The 19958-nt window shown below is 41.8% G+C and overlaps 1 protein-coding gene across 1 annotated transcript in view; it reads right to left on the bottom strand.

Moving 5' to 3' along the window:
- The window catches only part of TBL3 (transducin beta like 3), an 825158-nt gene that overhangs the window by 26246 nt on the left and 778954 nt on the right, over nt 1-19958 (bottom strand). The window contains exon 22 of the mRNA XM_044089118.1: nt 3358-3448. Within this exon, the coding sequence (XP_043945053.1) occupies nt 3358-3448 (91 nt within the window). The remainder of the gene's footprint in view (nt 1-3357; nt 3449-19958) is intronic.

The raw sequence follows: 19958 nt of genomic DNA, 5'->3' as shown, positions 1-19958 counted from the left end.
GGAATCTAAGCTAACCTTAGAGAATTTCACCAGTAACCTATTTGCTTGTTCAGACAAAGGAGCGATTGCTTCCAACTTGGCACCTGCTTCGTCTTTGCAATTATTTGTAAAGAATGGTCTTTAGTGACTTGCTGCATTTATGAAGTCTACCACATTTATGTATCTCAAAAATATTAGTAATGTCAATTTTATCTCTATTTTTACATTTAGAAGTGCTGCAGTAGACTAAATAATGATTTGCCATTTTAATGGCTCCATAAAAGAAGCTGGCATGGTTGCTTTAAGAGTCCAAAGAGGAGTTAGTTTATTTATGCAGCTGGTCTTTCCCGATTAGTAGTGAAGTATCATCAGCTTTGTAGCCTAGTAGGCACTCTTTAGAGGAAGCAGATGAAACTGACCAGCTGTGGAAACAAACCCATCATTTTTCCTAGAAAGCTGAAACTCTTCAGAGGAACAGAGTTGGCAAACTCTCTTCCATGCTCACCACCTCTGGAAAAAAAGCTTATTCTTGTGGTCCATAAGGGCCCATTTTTCAAATTCATCTCAAATATCACCCAACAGAGACAAATATTGTGTCTGTAAGCATTCTGCAGTCTTGAGGTAGTTTCTTGTGACTACATCTGGAGCACTTTTTGGAACCTAGGTTTTCCATCTTCGGACCTAAATGCACCTGTACGTTCACATTGATAAATCAGCAATAACAGCTAGTCTAAATACATTAAGTTAAAAAAAAACAGCAACAACCACTGACCAACCACATCTCTTTAGCGCACAGGCCTGCCCCCTCCCCAATAAATACTGAATGAAAAAGGGCAACACAGAAAAACAGAAAAGGAGAAATTAACAACAGTAATAATCAAACAAAACAAGCAATTAAAGTGCAATAGAATTAGAAAGATGTGGCCTCCCAGTAGTTATCACCACTGAAGACAGAATAAAGAAGTACTTGCACCGAGATGCCATTTTCTGATGACAAGAGCCTGATGATGTTTTCTGATGTGTTGCTCATGAGCAGCAAAGGAAAAAGTGGAGAAGGAAGATGGTGAAAAGCATCATGGAAAATGGGAACAGCAGCAGCCTGGGAAAGTTTTTTAGCTCCATGCTGACATGAACCTGTGACACAAGTCCGAGGTGGTGAACAGAATGGACCAGATCATCTTACATCACATATCAATAGAGTCATCTCACTAAATCAGCAGCACACATTAGCTTTTTATTTTATTTTTTTTTTTACTTAAACCAAATGTCATCCACCCACTCACAATGCAAACCACACCAGGTATTTCAAAACACCAGTTCTCCACTCTTCTCCAATACTGTTGTTATCAGCAAAGAGGGTGATGTTGTTGTTCAAACTTGGCATAATGTCTGACACAACATTCTGTTAGTCTGAATTATGTTTAACTTCACCTTTAGGTGAACCAAACCCAAAATGCCTGCTTAAGTGTTCAGGGTCCTGCAGAGAACTGATTTAACTTACCTCTATTTACTGTTGCCACAAATTTAATTATATCAGCTTACAGAGAGCCAGAAATTAAGCCCCATTATGGAGTGTGCACAGGCTGAAGTTTTCTCAAGTAAAAAAAACATCAAAGAAAGTCTGTTCACTTATAGGGCCTCTGTACGTTATGCTTCAATGAACGATGGCTCTATATAAGGTGATCCTTGACTGTCTGTACGTTATGCTTCAATGAACAATGGCTCTCTACAAGGTGATCCTTGACTGTCTATACGTTATGCTTCAATGAACGATGGCTCTCTGTAAGGTGATCCTTGACTATCTGTACGTTATGCTTCAATGAACGATGGCTCTCTATAAGGTGATCCTTGACTGTCTGTACATTATACGATGGCTCTCTAAGGTGATCCTTGACTATCTGTACGTTATGCTTCAATGAACGATGGCTCTCTATAAGGTGATCCTTGACTGTCTGTACGTTATGCTTCAATGAACGATGGCTCTCTATAAGGTGATCCTTGACTGTCTGTACGTTATGCTTCAATGAACGATGGCTCTATGTAAGGTGATCCTTGACTATCTGTCTGTACGTTATGCTTCGATGAACGATGGCTCTCTACAAGGTGATCCTTGACTGTCTGTACGTTATGCTTCAATGAACGATGGCTCTCTACAAGGTGATCCTTGACTATCTGTCTGTACGTTATGCTTCAATGAACGATGGCTCTCTATAAGGTGATCCTTGACTATCTGTCTGTACGTTATGCTTCAATGAACGATGGCTCTCTATAAGGTGATCCCTGACTGTCTGTCTGTATGTTATGCTTCAATGAACGATGGCTCTAACTAAGGTGATCCTTGACTATCTGTCTGTATGTTATGCTTCAATGAACGATGGCTCTATGTAAGGTGATCCTTGACTATCTGACGGAAATATGCTGACTAGGCCAACTACAGCACAAAATGTCATGTCATCACTCTGGCTACCCGATGTTCAATAGACAAACCCCCCCCACATATCAGGACGGTTTCCTGTCCAAAAGACAATTCTCTACTCACCTCACCATTCTAGGTCTTACCTTCCACCCAGAAGACAGGCATGGCAGCAAAGGCTGGAGAACTTTATTTTTACACTGAACTAGCTGTAGAAATGAAGTGCAGTGGACAGGCAAGGGCTAATTGCACGCTTCCTTCAAGAACCCTCCCTTGATCAACAACATCTCTATTCTTATTCTTCAGAATTTCATCTTAATTCAGAGTCCTAAGAATTGATAATTCAGTATGCCACTCTGGTGGCATAGAGGGATAAAGCCCTAACTACTGCCCAGACATTAGCAGCTCAGGAAACTTACTGAGTGGCAGGGAGGGATGGGTGTACCATCTTGGGAGGAAAGGTGCTCACTGATGATCCTCGTAAGGGAAGGCATAGTCCACAAAGGGGAGTAGCCCTCGCACATAGTCAAAGAGTGTGTGGGGGCATAAAAAAATAAATCCCCACCAGACAGAAGCACAGATGGCTAAGCCCCCAGGATGACCTCAGGATCTACGACCGAAATATCCAGAAGGGTAGGTGGATGGATGGTAGTCCTAATGTGGACATGCGGTACTTGGGGGACTGGGCAGTACCATGAGGTCAGAGTGGACCAAAAAATTAAAAAGAAAAAAATTGATGCTTCAGTTTTTCTAGTGGGTGAACCGTCAAGAGAACTATTCTCTGAAACTGGTATGTATGTGTGCATGTGTGTAGGATGGTAAAGGTAGACAGGCATTCATGCCTCACTTAAGATGTCAGAAACAACTGTTTCATTATGACAGATTGGTGAAAGCATCTGTATATTTAAATATAGAGGTATTGTTCAGACAAGTAAGGACTAAAATGCTCACACATGCATACAAACCTGGATGTGCCAGCCAGTCTCATATTCTGCCACATAAAATCCACAAACATGGAAGCCTGCAGCAACCTTCCAATTCGCTGGAAATGACGCTCTGTAGTCAAGAGAAAGGAATGTTTATTAATATTCATATGAGCATCGTACAGAAACTCTTTTACTTAACACTTAGTTCACCAGCACAAATGCATAAAGTTAGATACACAGAAAAATGAGAGTAAAGCCAAATATTTGAACAGGTTGCTTAACTATAGCTTTAGTAACAAACTGCAAGACTCCAAAGAAATATTTCCAGCAATTCTACACAGAGGTCATCTATAATGGTATAAAGGGCAACTGCATCTGCATCAGACATGTATGTTACTCAAGTGAAAAAGTAAAGAGATAGGTAACTATATGACAGCAACATTCCTATGACCCACTGCTAAAAGTGAGATGGCTAGAGAAAAATCAGACTTGCTGAAATAATGCTCATGAAAGTCTGCCATTACTCATAGGATCATAGGCGGTTACTAAGCTAATGGCCTTGGGACCCTTACAAGCCTAGCCAAGGTTTATCCCATTTCCTTCATGTACTGATACTAAAGGTGGACTTAGCTCAACATCTGCTGTCCCTGCCCAGAGAGGATGCAGGTGAGACCCCTGGAGGGAATTTACGGTAGTGCGGATTACGCTTAAAAAGGGTGAATGATGGGCTCTGTTTCATTTGGAATGAAAGCATATTCCAGAGTAGGGGAAACCTCTGAGATGAATCTGTCTCTGTAGCATGTCCTATTGACGTTGCATCTCATGTTAAGATCGCCAGAATGAGTGCCATTTGACTTGCCAATGTCCAGCATTTAAATCAGAGCAGCAGCTGAGGTTGCCCTAAATGCCAGGCAAAGATATCCCTTTGAGTAGGCTGTATGACACAGAGTATACAGACAGGGATTTTAATCTATCAACATAAGGTAAATGTTGAACACTTTGGATTTTCTTTGTAAAGATCCTCTGTTGTCTCTCCATTTGCTGCATGTACCTGGTGAGATACACTGCATGTACCTGGTGAGATACATACTAAAGGAGGCATTACACTCTATTATTGGTATGATAAAGGAAGAATACAGGGGGGTTATGACCTCCTTTTTCCTTTGCACTTACTTATAAGATGGGCAACATAGAAGGGTCTCCTTACCACTGAGGAAACATGGTGGTCAAAGGAGGGGTTTCTATCAACCTGTGTTCCTTGATCCCTCACCATGAATCGGTTACTTAAAGTGTTACTGCTTATGTGGTAATTTGTGGGGAAGTCCATTTTGCCAAAGGGGGGATGATACTCTTTTTGCATTGAGCTTGAGTCTATAACTCTGGCACCAGTCATTGGTCTGCATAAGACCCTCCAGAAGGATGTCAACATCACTTAGGGTGCACAGAGTCGTGCTCTGGGTGTACATCCACATACAGGTTACAGCTGTGCCCCGGGTGTACATCCACATGCAGGTTACAGCTGTGCTCCAGGTGTACATCCACCATACAGGTTATAGCTGTGCTTCAGGTGTACATCCACATGCAGGTTATATCTGTGCTCCAGGTGTACATCCACCATACAGGTTACAGCTGTGCTCCAGGTGTACCTCCACATGCAGGTTATAGCTGTGCTCTTGGTTTACATCCACAAGCAGGTTATAGCTGTGCTCCAGGTGTACATCCACATGCAGGTTATAGCTGTGCTCTGGGTGTACATCCACATGCAGGTTATAGCTGTGCTCCAGGTGTACATCCACCATACAGGTTATAGCTGTGCTCCAGGTGTACATCCACCATACAGGTTATAGCTGTGCTCCAGGTGTACATCCACTATACAGGTTATAGCTGTGCTCCAGGTGTACATCCACCATACAGGTTATAGCTGTGCTCCAGGTGTACATCCACATGCAGGTTATAGCTGTGCTCCAGGTGTACATCCACATGCAGGTTATATCTGTGCTCCAGGTGTACATCCACATGCAGGTTATATCTGTGCTCCAGGTGTACATCCACATGCAGGTTATATCTGTGCTCCGGGTGTACCTCCACATGCAGGTTATAGCTGTGCTCTTGGTTTACATCCACAAGCAGGTTATAGCTGTGCTCCAGGTGTACATCCACATGCAGGTTATAGCTGTGCTCTGGGTGTACATCCACATGCAGGTTATAGCTGTGCTCTGGGTGTACATCCACATGCAGGTTATAGCTGTGCTCTTGGTTTACATCCACGAGCAGGTTATAGCTGTGCTCTTGGTGTACATCCACATGCAGGTTATAGCTGTGCTCTGGGTGTACATCCACATGCAGGTTATAGCTGTGCTCTTGGTTTACATCCACAAGCAGGTTATAGCTGTGCTCCAGGTGTACATCCACCATACAGGTTATAGCTGTGCTCCAGGTGTACATCCACCATACAGGTTATAGCTGTGCTCCAGGTGTACATCCACCATACAGGTTATAGCTGTGCTCCAGGTGTACATCCACATGCAGGTTACAGCTGTGCTCTTGGTTTACATCCACATACAGGTTATAGCTGTGCTCCAGGTGTACATCCACATGCAGGTTATAGCTGTGCTCTGGGAGTACATCCACAAGCAGGTTATAGCTGTGCTCCAGGTGTACATCCACATGCAGGTTACAGCTGTGCTCCAGGTGTACATCCACATGCAGGTTATAGATGTGCTCCAGGTGTACATCCACATGCAGGTTATAGCTGTGCTCTTGGTTTACATCCACATACAGGTTATAGCTGTGCTCCAGGTGTACATCCATATATAGGTTACAGCTGTGCTCCAGGTGTACTATCCACATGCAGGTTATAGTGGTGTTCCATGTGTACATCCACATGCAGCATATAGCTGTGCTCCAGGTGTACATCCACATGCAGGTTATAGCTGTGCTCTGGGTGTACATTCACATGCAGGTGATAGCTGTGCTCTGGGTGTACATCCACATGCAGGTTACATCTGTGCTCTGGGTGTACATCCACATGCAGGTTATAGCTGTGCTCCAAGTGTACATCCACATGCAGGTTATAGCTGTGTTCTAGGTGTACATCCACATACAGGTTTATGAGACCTTCAATGGTTTAAGCACTAATAAAGATAATTTAGGAAGAATTAAGGCTGATACTAAGGAGAGGGAGGGATACTGGTTTTCTGGGCAATAACTGCATAGGTCTTTGGCACTGTCAGTCTAACACAAACCATGAAGGTTGTCTTATCCCACTAGCAACAGTCCTACCTCTAACCGAAATGTTTGCTGTGGAAGCCAGTCGAAACAGAAGGCATACCACACATTTTCACAGGTATTATTTTGGGACTGTGCTGCCCTCTAAATGTTACAATTAAAATGATAGCAGGAATAGAAACTAAGATACCAGGATGCTGAAGCTTGCAATCTCAAAGAAGCTCAACATTCCGTGGTTGTCTCAAAATTTCCATACCACAGCAACAGGGTTATATTTATGGCAACCACAATGGAAAACAGGTATATGGAGGAGTCCAGGGGCAACGTTCCTTCTACAACATTTTCCATTGTCATCCTCATGTTTCTTTCTCATTTTTCTGTAGGATTTTCTGGCTGTGGAGCTTTTTTCTCTTCTAAATTGATTATGAAAGTCAACAGTCAATGTTTCCAAATAACATACTTATCAGTGAATGAAAGAACAAACTATTTTTTTCAGATCCTGATGAGTGTACTGAACAGTCATTCCTTCATTTTGAGAAGTGTAGTCCTGTATAAAGGCAAACGCTGACTGCTTCTAGGACTGCAGCTAATAAGGAAGCATGGAAACAAATAAGGATCAATGGGGCACAAGCATGGAAACAAATAAGGATCAATGAGGCACAAGCATGGAAACAAATAAGGATCAATGAGGCACAAGCATGGAAACAAATAAGGATCAATGGGGCACAAGCATGGAAACAAATAAGGATCAATGGGGCACAAGCATGGAAACAAATAAGGATCAATGGGGCACAAGCATGGAAACAAATAAGGATCAATGGGGCACAAGCATGGAAACAAATAAGGATCAATGGGGCACAAGCATGGAAACAAATAAGGATCAATGGGGCAAAGCATGGAAACAAATAAGGATCAATGAGGCACAAGCATGGAAACAAATAAGGATCAATGGGGCACAAGCATGGAAACAAATAAGGATCAATGGGGCAAAGCATGGAAACAAATAAGGATCAATGTGGCACAAGCATGGAAACAAATAAGGATCAATGAGGCACAAGCATGGAAACAAATAAGGATCAATGAGGCACAAGCATGGAAACAAATAAGGATCAATGAGGCACAAGCATGGAAACAAATAAGGATCAATGAGGTACCAGCATGGAAACAAATAAGGATCAATGAGGCACAAGCATGGAAACAAATAAGGATCAATGGGGCACAAGCATGGAAACAAATAAGGATCAATGAGTCACAAGCATGGAAACAAATAAGGATCAATGGGGCACAAGCATGGAAACAAATAAGGATCAATGAGGCACAAGCATGGAAACAAATAAGGATCAATGGGGCACAAGCATGGAAACAAATAAGGATCAATGGGGCACAAGCATGGAAACAAATAAGGATCAATGGGGCACAAGCATGGAAACAAATAAGGATCAATGAGGCACAAGCATGGAAACAAATAAGGATCAATGGGGCACAAGCATGGAAACAAATAAGGATCAATGGGGCACAAGCATGGAAACAAATAAGGATCAATGGGGCACAAGCATGGAAACAAATATCAATGGGGCACAAGCATGGAAACAAATAAGGATCAATGGGGCACAAGCATGGAAACAAATAAGGATCAATGGGGCACAAGCATGGAAACAAATAAGGATCAATGAGGCACAAGCATGGAAACAAATAAGGATCAATGGGGCACAAGCATGGAAACAAATAAGGATCAATGGGGCACAAGCATGGAAACAAATAAGGATCAATGGGGCACAAGCATGGAAACAAATAAGGATCAATGGGGCACAAGCATGGAAACAAATATCAATAGGGCTCAAGCATGGAAACAAATAAGGATCAATGGGGCACAAGCATGGAAACAAATAAGGATCAATGGGGCACAAGCATGGAAACAAATAAGGATCAATGAGGTACAAGCATGGAAACAAATAAGGATCAATGGGGCACAAGCATGGAAACAAATAAGGATCAATGAGGCACAAGCATGGAAACAAATAAGGATCAATGAGGCACAAGCAAGGAAACAAATAAGCATCAATGGGGCACAAGCATGGAAACAAATAAGGATCAATGGGGCACAAGCATGGAAACAAATAAGGATCAATGAGGCACAAGCATGGAAACAAATAAGGATCAATGAGGCACAAGCATGGAAACAAATAAGGATCAATGAGGCACAAGCATGGAAATAAATAAGGATCAATGAGGCACAAGCATGGAAACAAATAAGGATCAATGGGGCACAAGCATGGAAACAAGGATTAATGAGGCACAAGCAAGGAAACAAATAAGGATCAATGGGGCAAAGCATGGAAACAAATAAGGATCAATGGGGCACAAGCATGGAAACAAATAAGGATCAATGAGGCACAAGCATGGAAACAAATAAGGATCAATGGGGCACAAGCATGGAAACAAATAAGGATCAATGAGGCACAAGCATGGAAACAAATAAGGATCAATGAGGCACAAGCATGGAAACAAATAAGGATCAATGAGGCACAAGCATGGAAACAAGGATTAATGAGGCACAAGCAAGGAAACAAATAAGGATCAATGAGGCACAAGCATGGAAACAAATAAGGATCAATGAGGCACAAGCATGGAAACAAATAAGGATCAATGGGGCACAAGCATGGAAACAAATAAGGATCAATGGGGCACAAGCATGGAAACAAATAAGGATCAATGGGGCACAAGCATGGAAACAAATAAGGATCAATGAGGCACAAGCATGGAAACAAATAAGGATCAATGGGGCACAAGCATGGAAACAAATAAGGATCAATGAGGCACAAGCATGGAAACAAATAAGGATCAATGGGGCACAAGCATGGAAACAAATAAGGATCAATGGGGCACAAGCATGGAAACAAATAAGGATCAATGGGGCACAAGCATGGAAACAAATAAGGATCAATGAGGCACAAGCATGGAAACAAATAAGGATCAATGAGGCACAAGCATGGAAACAAATAAGGATCAATGAGGCACAAGCATGGAAACAAATAAGGATCAATGGGGCACAAGCATGGAAACAAATAACGATCAATGGGGCACAAGCATGGAAACAAATAAGGATCAATGGGGCACAAGCATGGAAACAAATAAGGATCAATGAGGCACAAGCATGGAAACAAATAAGGATCAATGAGGCACAAGCATGGAAACAAATAAGGATCAATGAGGCACAAGCATGGAAACAAATAAGGATCAATGGGGCACAAGCATGGAAACAAATAAGGATCAATGGGGCACAAGCATGGAAACAAATAAGGATCAATGAGGCACAAGCATGGAAACAAATAAGGATCAATGAGGCACAAGCATGGAAACAAATAAGGATCAATGAGGCACAAGCATGGAAACAAATAAGGATCAATGAGGCACAAGCATGGAAACAAATAAGGATCAATGAGGCACAAGCATGGAAACAAATAAGGATCAATGAGGTACAAGCATGGAAACAAATAAGGATCAATGAGGCACAAGCATGGAAACAAATAAGGATCAATGAGGCACAAGCATGGAAACAAATAAGGGATCAATGGGGCACAAGCATGGAAACAAATAAGGATCAATGAGGCACAAGCACGGAAACAAATAAGGGATCAATGGGGCACAAGCATGGAAACATAAGGATCAATGAGGCACAAGCATGGAAACAAATAAGGATCAATGAGGCACAAACATGGAAACAAATAAGGATCAATGGGGCACAAGCATGGAAACAAATAAGGATCAATGGGGCAAAGCATGGAAACAAATAAGGATCAATGAGGCACAAGCATGGAAACAAATAAGGATCAATGAGGCACAAGCATGGAAACAAATAAGGATCAATGGGGCACAAGCATGGAAACAAATAATGATCAATGGGGCACAAGCATGGAAACAAATAAGGATCAATGAGGTACAAGCATGGAAACAAATAAGGATCAATGAGGCACAAGCATGGAAACAAATAAGGATCAATGAGGCACAAGCATGGAAACAAATAAGGATCAATGGGGCACAAGCATGGAAACAAATAAGGATCAATGGGGCACAAGCATGGAAACAAATAAGGATCAATGGGGCACAAGCATGGAAACAAATAAGGATCAATGAGGCACAAGCATGGAAACAAATAAGGATCAATGAGGCACAAGCATGGAAACAAATAAGGATCAATGAGGCACAAGCAAGGAAACAAATAAGGGATCAATGGGGCACAAGCATGGAAACAAATAAGGATCAATGAGGCACAAGCAAGGAAACAAATAAGCATCAATGGGGCAAAGCATGGAAACAAATAAGGATCAATGGGGCACAAGCATGGAAACAAATAAGGATCAATGGGGCACAAGCATGGAAACAAATAACGATCAATGGGGCACAAGCATGGAAACAAATAAGGATCAATGGGGCACTTGGTCCCCTCACATCTCTAATTAGTGTGCAAGTTAGAATTTCTACTTAATTTTTTTTAAATCCCACCTTTCAAAAGGACCTTCCCAAACTTGCTCCATACATTATTGATGTTGCTTTTCCTAATTCCTTACTGTATATTGGTTTCATTCAGGCTAATCCATTAATTTACCGCTTCACTCTCAGAAATAATACTTCCTTGCATCTCTCATGATCTGTTCACATTGAACTTTGATACGGAGTCCTTTTGTTTTTGTACATTTCTAGACGATGGCAGCCAGTAAGATGAGGGTAAAGCTAGATACTGAACATCCAACCCAATAAATTGTATTACCCTGATATGATCTCTGCATTTCTGAAGGGGCAAGCTCTTTTCACCCCCCCCCCCATGTGAGGAGCTATATTTCATGTTCCTCTACTAAAATATTACAGATCTGAAGTTGCAAAGCATCAGGAAACAGAGGCAAAAGGGGATTCTTTACCCTTTGTCAAAGCTGTGCAGTCCTAGAGATGCAATACTTTAGTATGTATAATAGCACAGAGGATTAAATCTCTGAGCTGTTAAAGAGCTGCTTCCTGTAATCAAGCGTATAGGCTTTAATCCTTTCCACCTTCACTTGTCTACTGCGTGATTCTGAGCAAGTCGTTTAATCAGTCAACATGTTGAGGTCACCCCGAAAAAGAACACTTGTTTCCAGTAGATTTATTTGTTAACAAATAGATACATTGGATTAAATGGACAAAAATAGTTGGGTTAGTATGAACCCATGAATAAATAAATTAATCCATAACTAATATATATCCCCACATAACCCTTAGTTACCTCTTTACTACCATACCCCACCTTACAAGCATCCAGGTAACTCTGGGACAAAACTGGGTTGCTTTGCACAGCTAGGCTTGTAAAGACCCGGGTGGCCATTAGCCTAGTATGAAAATATTAACTTATAAGTAGGAAATTGTAGCAGAAAGGGGAATTCTACCCAACAAAAATACAATACAATTATGTTTAGTTAGTGTTAACTTACCAATTCACCAAAATACTGCTCCAGAAATGTTAAGTAGCATATGCTTTACCTGTATGCGATTCAGTGACTTACCATGAACCATGACATCCTTAAGATATTTAAACGTTTTTTTCATCACCACTATAAATATTAATATATTACTCATTTTACTTACCATGAACCATGGCATCCTAAGATATTTAAACGTTTTTTTTCAACACTATAAATACTAATATATTACTCATTTTTATTACATGGTTCCTATCCCTCCTTGTGTCTTTTTGCAATTATGAACTGACAAATGGATTAATTCCTTTATTGTTAGAAATGGTTATCTCCCAAATTTACGCCTTTCTTGTTTCTTGCTTTACTTCACTCCAGTCGACATTTTCTCCACCACCCTCCTTCTGTGTTTCCTTACATTCCATAAACTATTTTATTGTTTAGTACATTTGTGGACTAGAACCCATGGCCATCAAACCCTCCCTCCTCACAGCACATCCATACGCCAGGTCTGAGGGCTCAGTTTGCTGCAATATACTTTACTTGGCCTGGAGGCGAAATTCGAGCACCAGAAGTGGTGTTGTCATGCAGTTATCTGCAGGGGATTAGTATTCTGGTAGCCCTAAACCCCCCATGTGCTTAAATGGATCTGCATAAGGTTGGTGGGGCAGTGTGGAAATATAACACCCCCCCAGCCTGACATCTTTCTCTCTGATCTCTGGCCTCCATCAGAGCTCCACTAAAGAGACATCAGCATGTACCCTTCCTCCCAGGGTAGGAATGCCTCACCCTCCTTGCCAGCTCCATCTGGCACCAGAGCCACTAATCAAAGTTGGGTTGTCTAGGACTGTAGTCAGGACTTTATCACTCTAAGCAACTGGCAGGCTTGCTACATTTCTTAAATTCTGTGCATTCTGTTCTAGTCTTTAATACCACCTCACCTACAGGATCTGTACATCATCTGTCATAATTCCTGAGTCACACAGGTGATGGATCATCAGGGCAATTTAGCTGCAGAGCTATAACCTGGCCACTAGATGGCGCTCTTTGATTAAAGACTTCTCAGATGTGTGCCTGTTCCTCTTTGGCCTCATAACTTACAAAGAAGCCACACCTCTCAGGTGCAGTACACACCTCATTACCAGGGATGTTCCTCATTTTTGTTGCTTAAAAAGTTCATGTCCCACATTGTCCGTCACATTCATTGCTAAGACTGACTTTCATTACTATCCATTGTAAAACAATGAGCGAGAAGGTCACTGAAAAACCAATCAGTAAAAACAAAATTCAGAATTGCCAATTAGCTGAAACACCTGATGTTCATAAGGATCATTTGCATATATCCCATGTGCCTCTGACACAAGAGGTTTGGGAGGTCACTTATTGGAAGTTCTAGCGTTGCTGGAGTTTTCATTTTGTTTTCACTACTATCCATGGCAAATAATACTGAATTATATTAACTTAGCAAAATAATGTTTTGTAAGTGTAAAGTAACAAATACATTTTAGCAATCCCATGAGCTTCCTAGTTGAACTCAACAGTAAGCTTGTTCCACATACTAAGAGGTAATGTTCCTCATTTTGAAGAGGATAGTTTGAGCACTAAAACAGAAGCATACCTCTCAACATTTAGTGCAAGAATGCTGGGCAAAGTCAAAAATAATTGGTGGGGGGGACAAAGGCCAAAAATCAGGGACAGATTTTAAATATTGCTCTTACAAACTTAGGAGATTGCTAGAATAAAAGGTTTTGTGTTGGCATGCATTTTTCCAAAAGATAGTAAGTTTGAAACTTAAATGTCTGCCATTATTTAGTGACAGCAATCTTCAATGATTCACACAAACACAAAAACATGTTTTATGATGGGCAGACCAAAAATATGCCATAAAATTCTGGACATTCTGAAATTCTGGACAGTTGAAAGGTATGCTCAGAAGGTACATTTATAACAGGAAGACAAGTAATCTAGCCCTAAATATTTTTTTTTCCTTTTCAGAAAAAAAGTCAGGAATGTTACCAAGATGGGCAAAACCCTTCCCATCTTGCATGAGAATGTCAGGGGTGGCATGATCAGAGCATAGGTAGGAATGTTACTGCCTCGTTAACCCATCATTCATCCAGGATTTCAAGCCTCAGCAGTTACTATGTAAATAGCAGCTATGCATGGAACTTATCACTTGATTTTTGAGCTAGTTCTGTTCAGAGGACAGAATGTTGGGAGAATTTCCTCACTTAGTGTGTGTGTATGTGTGTGTGTGTTATTTTTTATTTAGTCTTCCACTCGATTGCTGCTCATGGACATGTGGGACATGTACATCGTGATACTAAAGACAAAATTAGTGCAGCATGCATAACCTCTGTGCCCATCTGTTCACTACCATCAGTAGATCCCAGTCTATGGACGCTGAGGCCAATTTAAGTCTTTCTATATCTCCATTCTCCTCTGAACCAGCCATCTCATCAGGATTTGAATTTCACGAATGACAGGTATGCAAGCATAGCCACACACAGGGACTTGCGTGCCACGTATGTCATGATGTCAAACTCCAGATCAGTATGGTATGCATAACCTCTGTAATCATCAATTCACTCTCACCTGCTGAGTGTGCACAACCATTGAGACAAAACATTTATTTTACATTTGTACACTTGCCTGACTTCCAAGTAACAAGCATAGCAGCACTGATAGATACCCTCACCAAGAAAAAAAAAAACATAAAGAAAGGGAATGACAGGACAGTAATTTAGCACTTAGTGACAAAGACTTATAACACAAACCAGCTCATATGATGGGCACACTTCTATGATATCTAAGAGCAGGAGCCCTCATTCCGTACTGCAAAAGCTCAGAAGGACAAACCGCTTAATAATGAAGTTTCAAAGGATACAGGACACCTGAAGTCACAGTACAAGCAATAATCGCTGGTGAAGTTATGATTATATGACTATTAAACTGTGGTACAAACATCCACAGTAGAGACACTGGCGGCATTTATTTCCTTAGTGGACAAGCATTTGGCTTTGCTCTCTGATGATAAAAATACAATACAGCTACCAATCCACTTAGAAAGTGTCTTTTTAGTAACTGCTAGCCTCTCTCTCTGGAATACAGTAGACAAATGGCCATTTGTCCTCAACTCAAACACTCTCTTCATGAAAACCTGGATATATGGTATATTTTCAAGGTGGGAAGAGCTCGACATCTCCCTTAGATTCTGCCACCAGAGATATGAATGGACTGGTTAAAGGACAATTCAGACACGATTTTTTGAAAGGAAAACAGATTAAACCTGAGGGATATCCACTCCTTGCAATCTAAATAAGGTTTCTGAAAAAATAAGGGTCTGAAGACCCAAGATCCTAGAAGCAGAGGTGATGGTCAAGAATAACATCTGCCAAGACATGCATTTCAGAATAGTCAAGCTTAAAACAGAATGGACATGCCTGTCAATCATGAAATTTAAACCCCAAAGAGGTGAAAAGTTCTTCAAAGGAGAATGAACATGCAGCACCACTTAAAGTAAATAGCTTAGCCTTCCACAGGCTCAGGGGGGGGCATAAATGTTGGAGAAACACTAGAAACACACCCTGACCATGCAATATGTAAGACTCCCTTCAAATAAGTGACTGAGGAAGGTCAGAGCAACGTTCAGGCTAATTGAAGGAGGCAGTATAAGATTAGAACAAGTCTGACAAACAGAAGGCTTTCTGGTGGATTCAATGGCCTCCAAATTTCCTGAGAAAAAGTGAGGCAGGTGTTCAAAGATGTTTACCAGGTAAATGAGCCCAGGGTTCATTAAGCTTAGCCATGCTTCCCAAATGTAATTGATGAGTTATGATACCCTAGGGTTATTTTAAGGGGTATATGTAAGCTTGGGCATGGGTGGTCGAGCATTTGCGGGCATCCTCTGTCAATTACAAACAAAAGCTCCGATTTCACATCCACAAGTCCAAATTACTCTTGAATTGGTTTAAGGAAGAACTCTGATTCACACAAATGGCCTGTCCCAGAGAAGGGAGTCTCAGACACATACCCATCCCTCCCACATCCTATTTATGATGCAGACAAGACGTGGGTGCCTAGATCGGGTAAATCTGATGCCATTTGTTTTGTAGATATGCAACAAGTCCGTCAGAGTGGGATCAGAGGATGCTTTGTAGGGAGGCTAAGATCGCCTCTTAGCAGTCTATACGAGTGACAGTACAGGGATAGAGCTTTCAGGCAGTCCGCACAGCACATGTTGTTTACACCCAGTATTCTTTTTATGAGGAACCTATGTGGACACTCCAGCTGTTGCATATGCTTGGTCAGGTACTCGGTGATTGTTCTGATGACGGCTGAGTACAGCAGAGCAATGGCAGCCATGGACCTAGATGCCATACCTTTGCTTAAGGGTTGTGCAACAAAGAATGATTTCCTTACTACCGTAGACACATGATCGTCAAAGGCCAAGTTACGGTCTACTTGAGTTCCCAAATCCCTGACCACTGGGTCTACTCTTAGGGGGTGTATTATCAATATGGTAGTTTCCAGGGGTAGCCGTCTTCCTAAAGGATACTATTACGCATTTCTGGCATTGAGTTTTAGACCGTGGGTCTGGCACCAGTTATTAGTCTGTGTCAGGCCTTCTAGGAGGCATTTATCGCTTTGGGGGATACTGATTGCACCTAGTTTGCAGTCATCAGCAAACTTGGTCAGGTAGAGGCTCTTGATGTTAACCTTGACTTCAGGGAAGCAGAGGCCATAAAGGAGCAGCCCCAGCACTGAGCCCTGAGGGACTCTGCTAGTGACTGGTCTCCCTGTGGAAGCAGGCTTCCTTAGCCTAACTTCTTGTGTCTTATCTGCTATCCAGCTGTCAGTCCAGTGGATGCCACAGGTTTATAGGTTGTTACAAGGCTAATGACCACTAGGGCTCCTCACAAGCCTAGCCACGCACCCCAAACCATTTCGGTCTCAAGTATCATGAGCATCTATTCCGGGGGGAGGGGGGTACAAAGTATTTGTAGGAATGGTGCTAGCTGGGATAATACTTTTCTTACTGATGGCCTCTGTCTAATACTCAGCCAAAATATATAGCAAATCTGCTGGCCGATAAATTCAGCTCAAATTTCACCTCCCCATCACCCTCAGTTCTCCCCCAAGAAATACCATCCGCCACACCACCACCAATTATCACCAAAGAACAGGCCTGCCACTGCACTCTGTAAAGCTAAAAACATGGCTTCAACAGGGCCTGGCAATACATCAGGTTGCCTGTTAAAACAGCTTAAATCTGGACTTATCAGGCCCATTAGGATCTATATTTAACCACACCCTGTGGACTGGCTTTGTCCCGACAGAGTTGAGAACAGCAACAGTCATCCCTCTGCATAAAGGGAGACCATCTACTGACCTGGGAAATTACAGACCCATACGTTTGACTAGTCTTATATGAAAGGACATGGAAAGAATAATCAGGGACCCGATACATAATGACATAGGAGACTTCCAAACACTAAAAATGACCCAAATCAGATATGACAAGGGAGGTCATCCCTAATGAATCTGCTAGATTTCTTTGTGAAAGTCACTAAGCCCATAGATGAGGTAAAACAGTATCTACAGCCTACCTTGACCTGGTCAAAGCATTTGACACAATTTCTCACTCAGGGATTATAAATAAACTCACAAAACTGGGGATAAATCCCTGTGTCATGAGATGGATAGCCAGTCACAGACAGGACACGTGGTTAAAATGGGTGAACTCAGATCCAGCAAGAAGCAAGTTACTAGTGGTGTGCCACAGGGCTCAGTAGTGGGACCACTCCTGTTTGGAATATACTTTCCTGAAGTCAAGGCTAATATGGAAGGCCTACGGATGATGAAGTTTGCCGAGAGATGCAAGTTGGGGGTAATCACTGAAACCTCCAGTGACGTAGATATCCTTCAGGAGGGTCTAGATCAGACAAATGATTTGTGCCAGAACCATGGCCTAAAAATAAATGCAAAAAAATGCATTATTTTATCCTTTGGAAAGTCAAAATGCCCTTGCAAATTACAACATCAATAGCACACCCCTAAGAGTAGACTCGGAGGTGAGAGATCTAGACACATGGACAGACAGTAGCCTTAACTTTGACTGCCATGTGTCCACAGTGGTGAGGAAATCCTTTTATGTGGCACAACTTGCATGTAAACATATGGCACCTGGATCTAAGGAAATTATAGTCCTGCTGTATTCGGCCCTCATTAGACCAATAAAGGAGTACAACGCACCAGCTGGCATGTACCTGACCAGGCACTTACAACTGGAGTGAACTCAGAGGTTCTTCACACAAAAAATACAGTGTGTAAACAACATGAACTATGTGGACAGGCGAAAAGCCCTATCTCTTTACTCTGTCTTCTACGGACTATTAATGGGGGACCTATACCTTACCTACAAGTACAAATCCAGCCCTGAAACACCTGCTACACATCCACAAGTCAAACAACATGAGGGCCACCCGACCTAGGGATGTAAACTTAGTCAGCGACTCGAACAAAACATGCTGGAGAGACAGACATGTGTCTCAGAGATTGCACATTCTTTGGAACAGGCTTCCTATTCACATTAGCACAGTCCTTTCCTGGCCCTCTTCAAACGGATGGAGAATTGCAAATTCACACCTGGGCAGTGCCATGTCCCTTATGGACAGGGGCAATTTGTTACTAAATTCACAGGCAAAAATCCATGCCATTTGTCTTGCCCTTAGAGACCATATATACTGGGTAAAATCAGGTTACCCTGGCTAGGCTTATAAGGGCCTTTAAACTGTTAGCCTATTAATCTCCTATGAACTTATGAGCTTATAAGGGACATTAGGACCAGATTGGTGGTAAATTTATGATTTCTCATCCAGTTGTCAAAGTTTGATTTGAATAGGGCCATGGAAGAACACTGTTTTACATGGATGGGAAGCCTATTCCATAATGTTTGGATCCTTTGGGACAAACATCTGCCTCTACAAGCGAAAGCTCAGATCTCTGGATTTAGTGTTTCTGGTGCTGTTTGTTTTGTACATGTGCAACAGATCCATCAGGGCTGGGTCTGAGGAAGTCCGGTAAGCCAGACAATGATTCACTCTCAGTGGCCTGTAGGAGACTGAGCACAGAGACAGGGCCTTTAGGTGATAAGTGTAGGACAGGGTATTACATGCCCTGTATATTCCTGGTGAGAAACTTTTTTGGGAATTCCAACAATTGCAAATATCTGGTTAGGTACATGCCAAAGAAGGCACTGTATTCAATTATAGGTCTGATAAAGGCTGAGTAGAGTGGTACTAGAACTTCCTTTGACCTGGATCCCATACACTTACCTATAATGCTGGGTGACATAGAATGATTTTCTTATTACCTTAGCTACATGTTGGTAAAAACCAGACTGTTGTCTACATATGCTTCCACATCCATTACTACCTGGTCAGTCTTTTGGGGTGTTTTATCAATGAAAATAAACTTGGGTTGACAGTTTCTCAAAGGGCATTATAATGCATTTTTGGCATTGAGTTTTAGGCCATTTTCGTCAGGGGTAAAAAACATGCAGCCAATGCCATTTTATTCAGTTTTTCTTGCCCCAGAAGTCAGGTGCCCCCCAAATGGGGAGCAAAAAAAAAATATATATATATATATTTAAATATATATAAATAAACAAAAATATATATAAATGCACTTTTAGCAACATAAAGTTTACCTTCATCTAAAAGCAAATACACCACAAAGGCTTTAATGTATAGTGAAGGAAAGAAAATGTATAGAAAGGGGGATGGCGGGTGGGTAACCCGGACTGCAACAGTGAATACACTCGAACATCTACATTTATGGTAAGTGTACACAACTTGTACTATGTTCTTCATGTTTCACTGCTGCAGTCATCACATTTGGGTAGAATCCCAAAGCTATGGATGGGAGGATGGAACTAAACAGCATTAGGAGCAGCTATAAGGCCCT

Source organism: Protopterus annectens, chromosome 12.part0 (assembly GCF_019279795.1).
Source record: "Protopterus annectens isolate FY-2018-M chromosome 12.part0, PAN1.0, whole genome shotgun sequence".
Lineage (NCBI taxonomy): Eukaryota > Metazoa > Chordata > Ceratodontiformes > Protopteridae > Protopterus > Protopterus annectens.
This window is presented reverse-complemented; position numbering and strand designations above follow the sequence as displayed.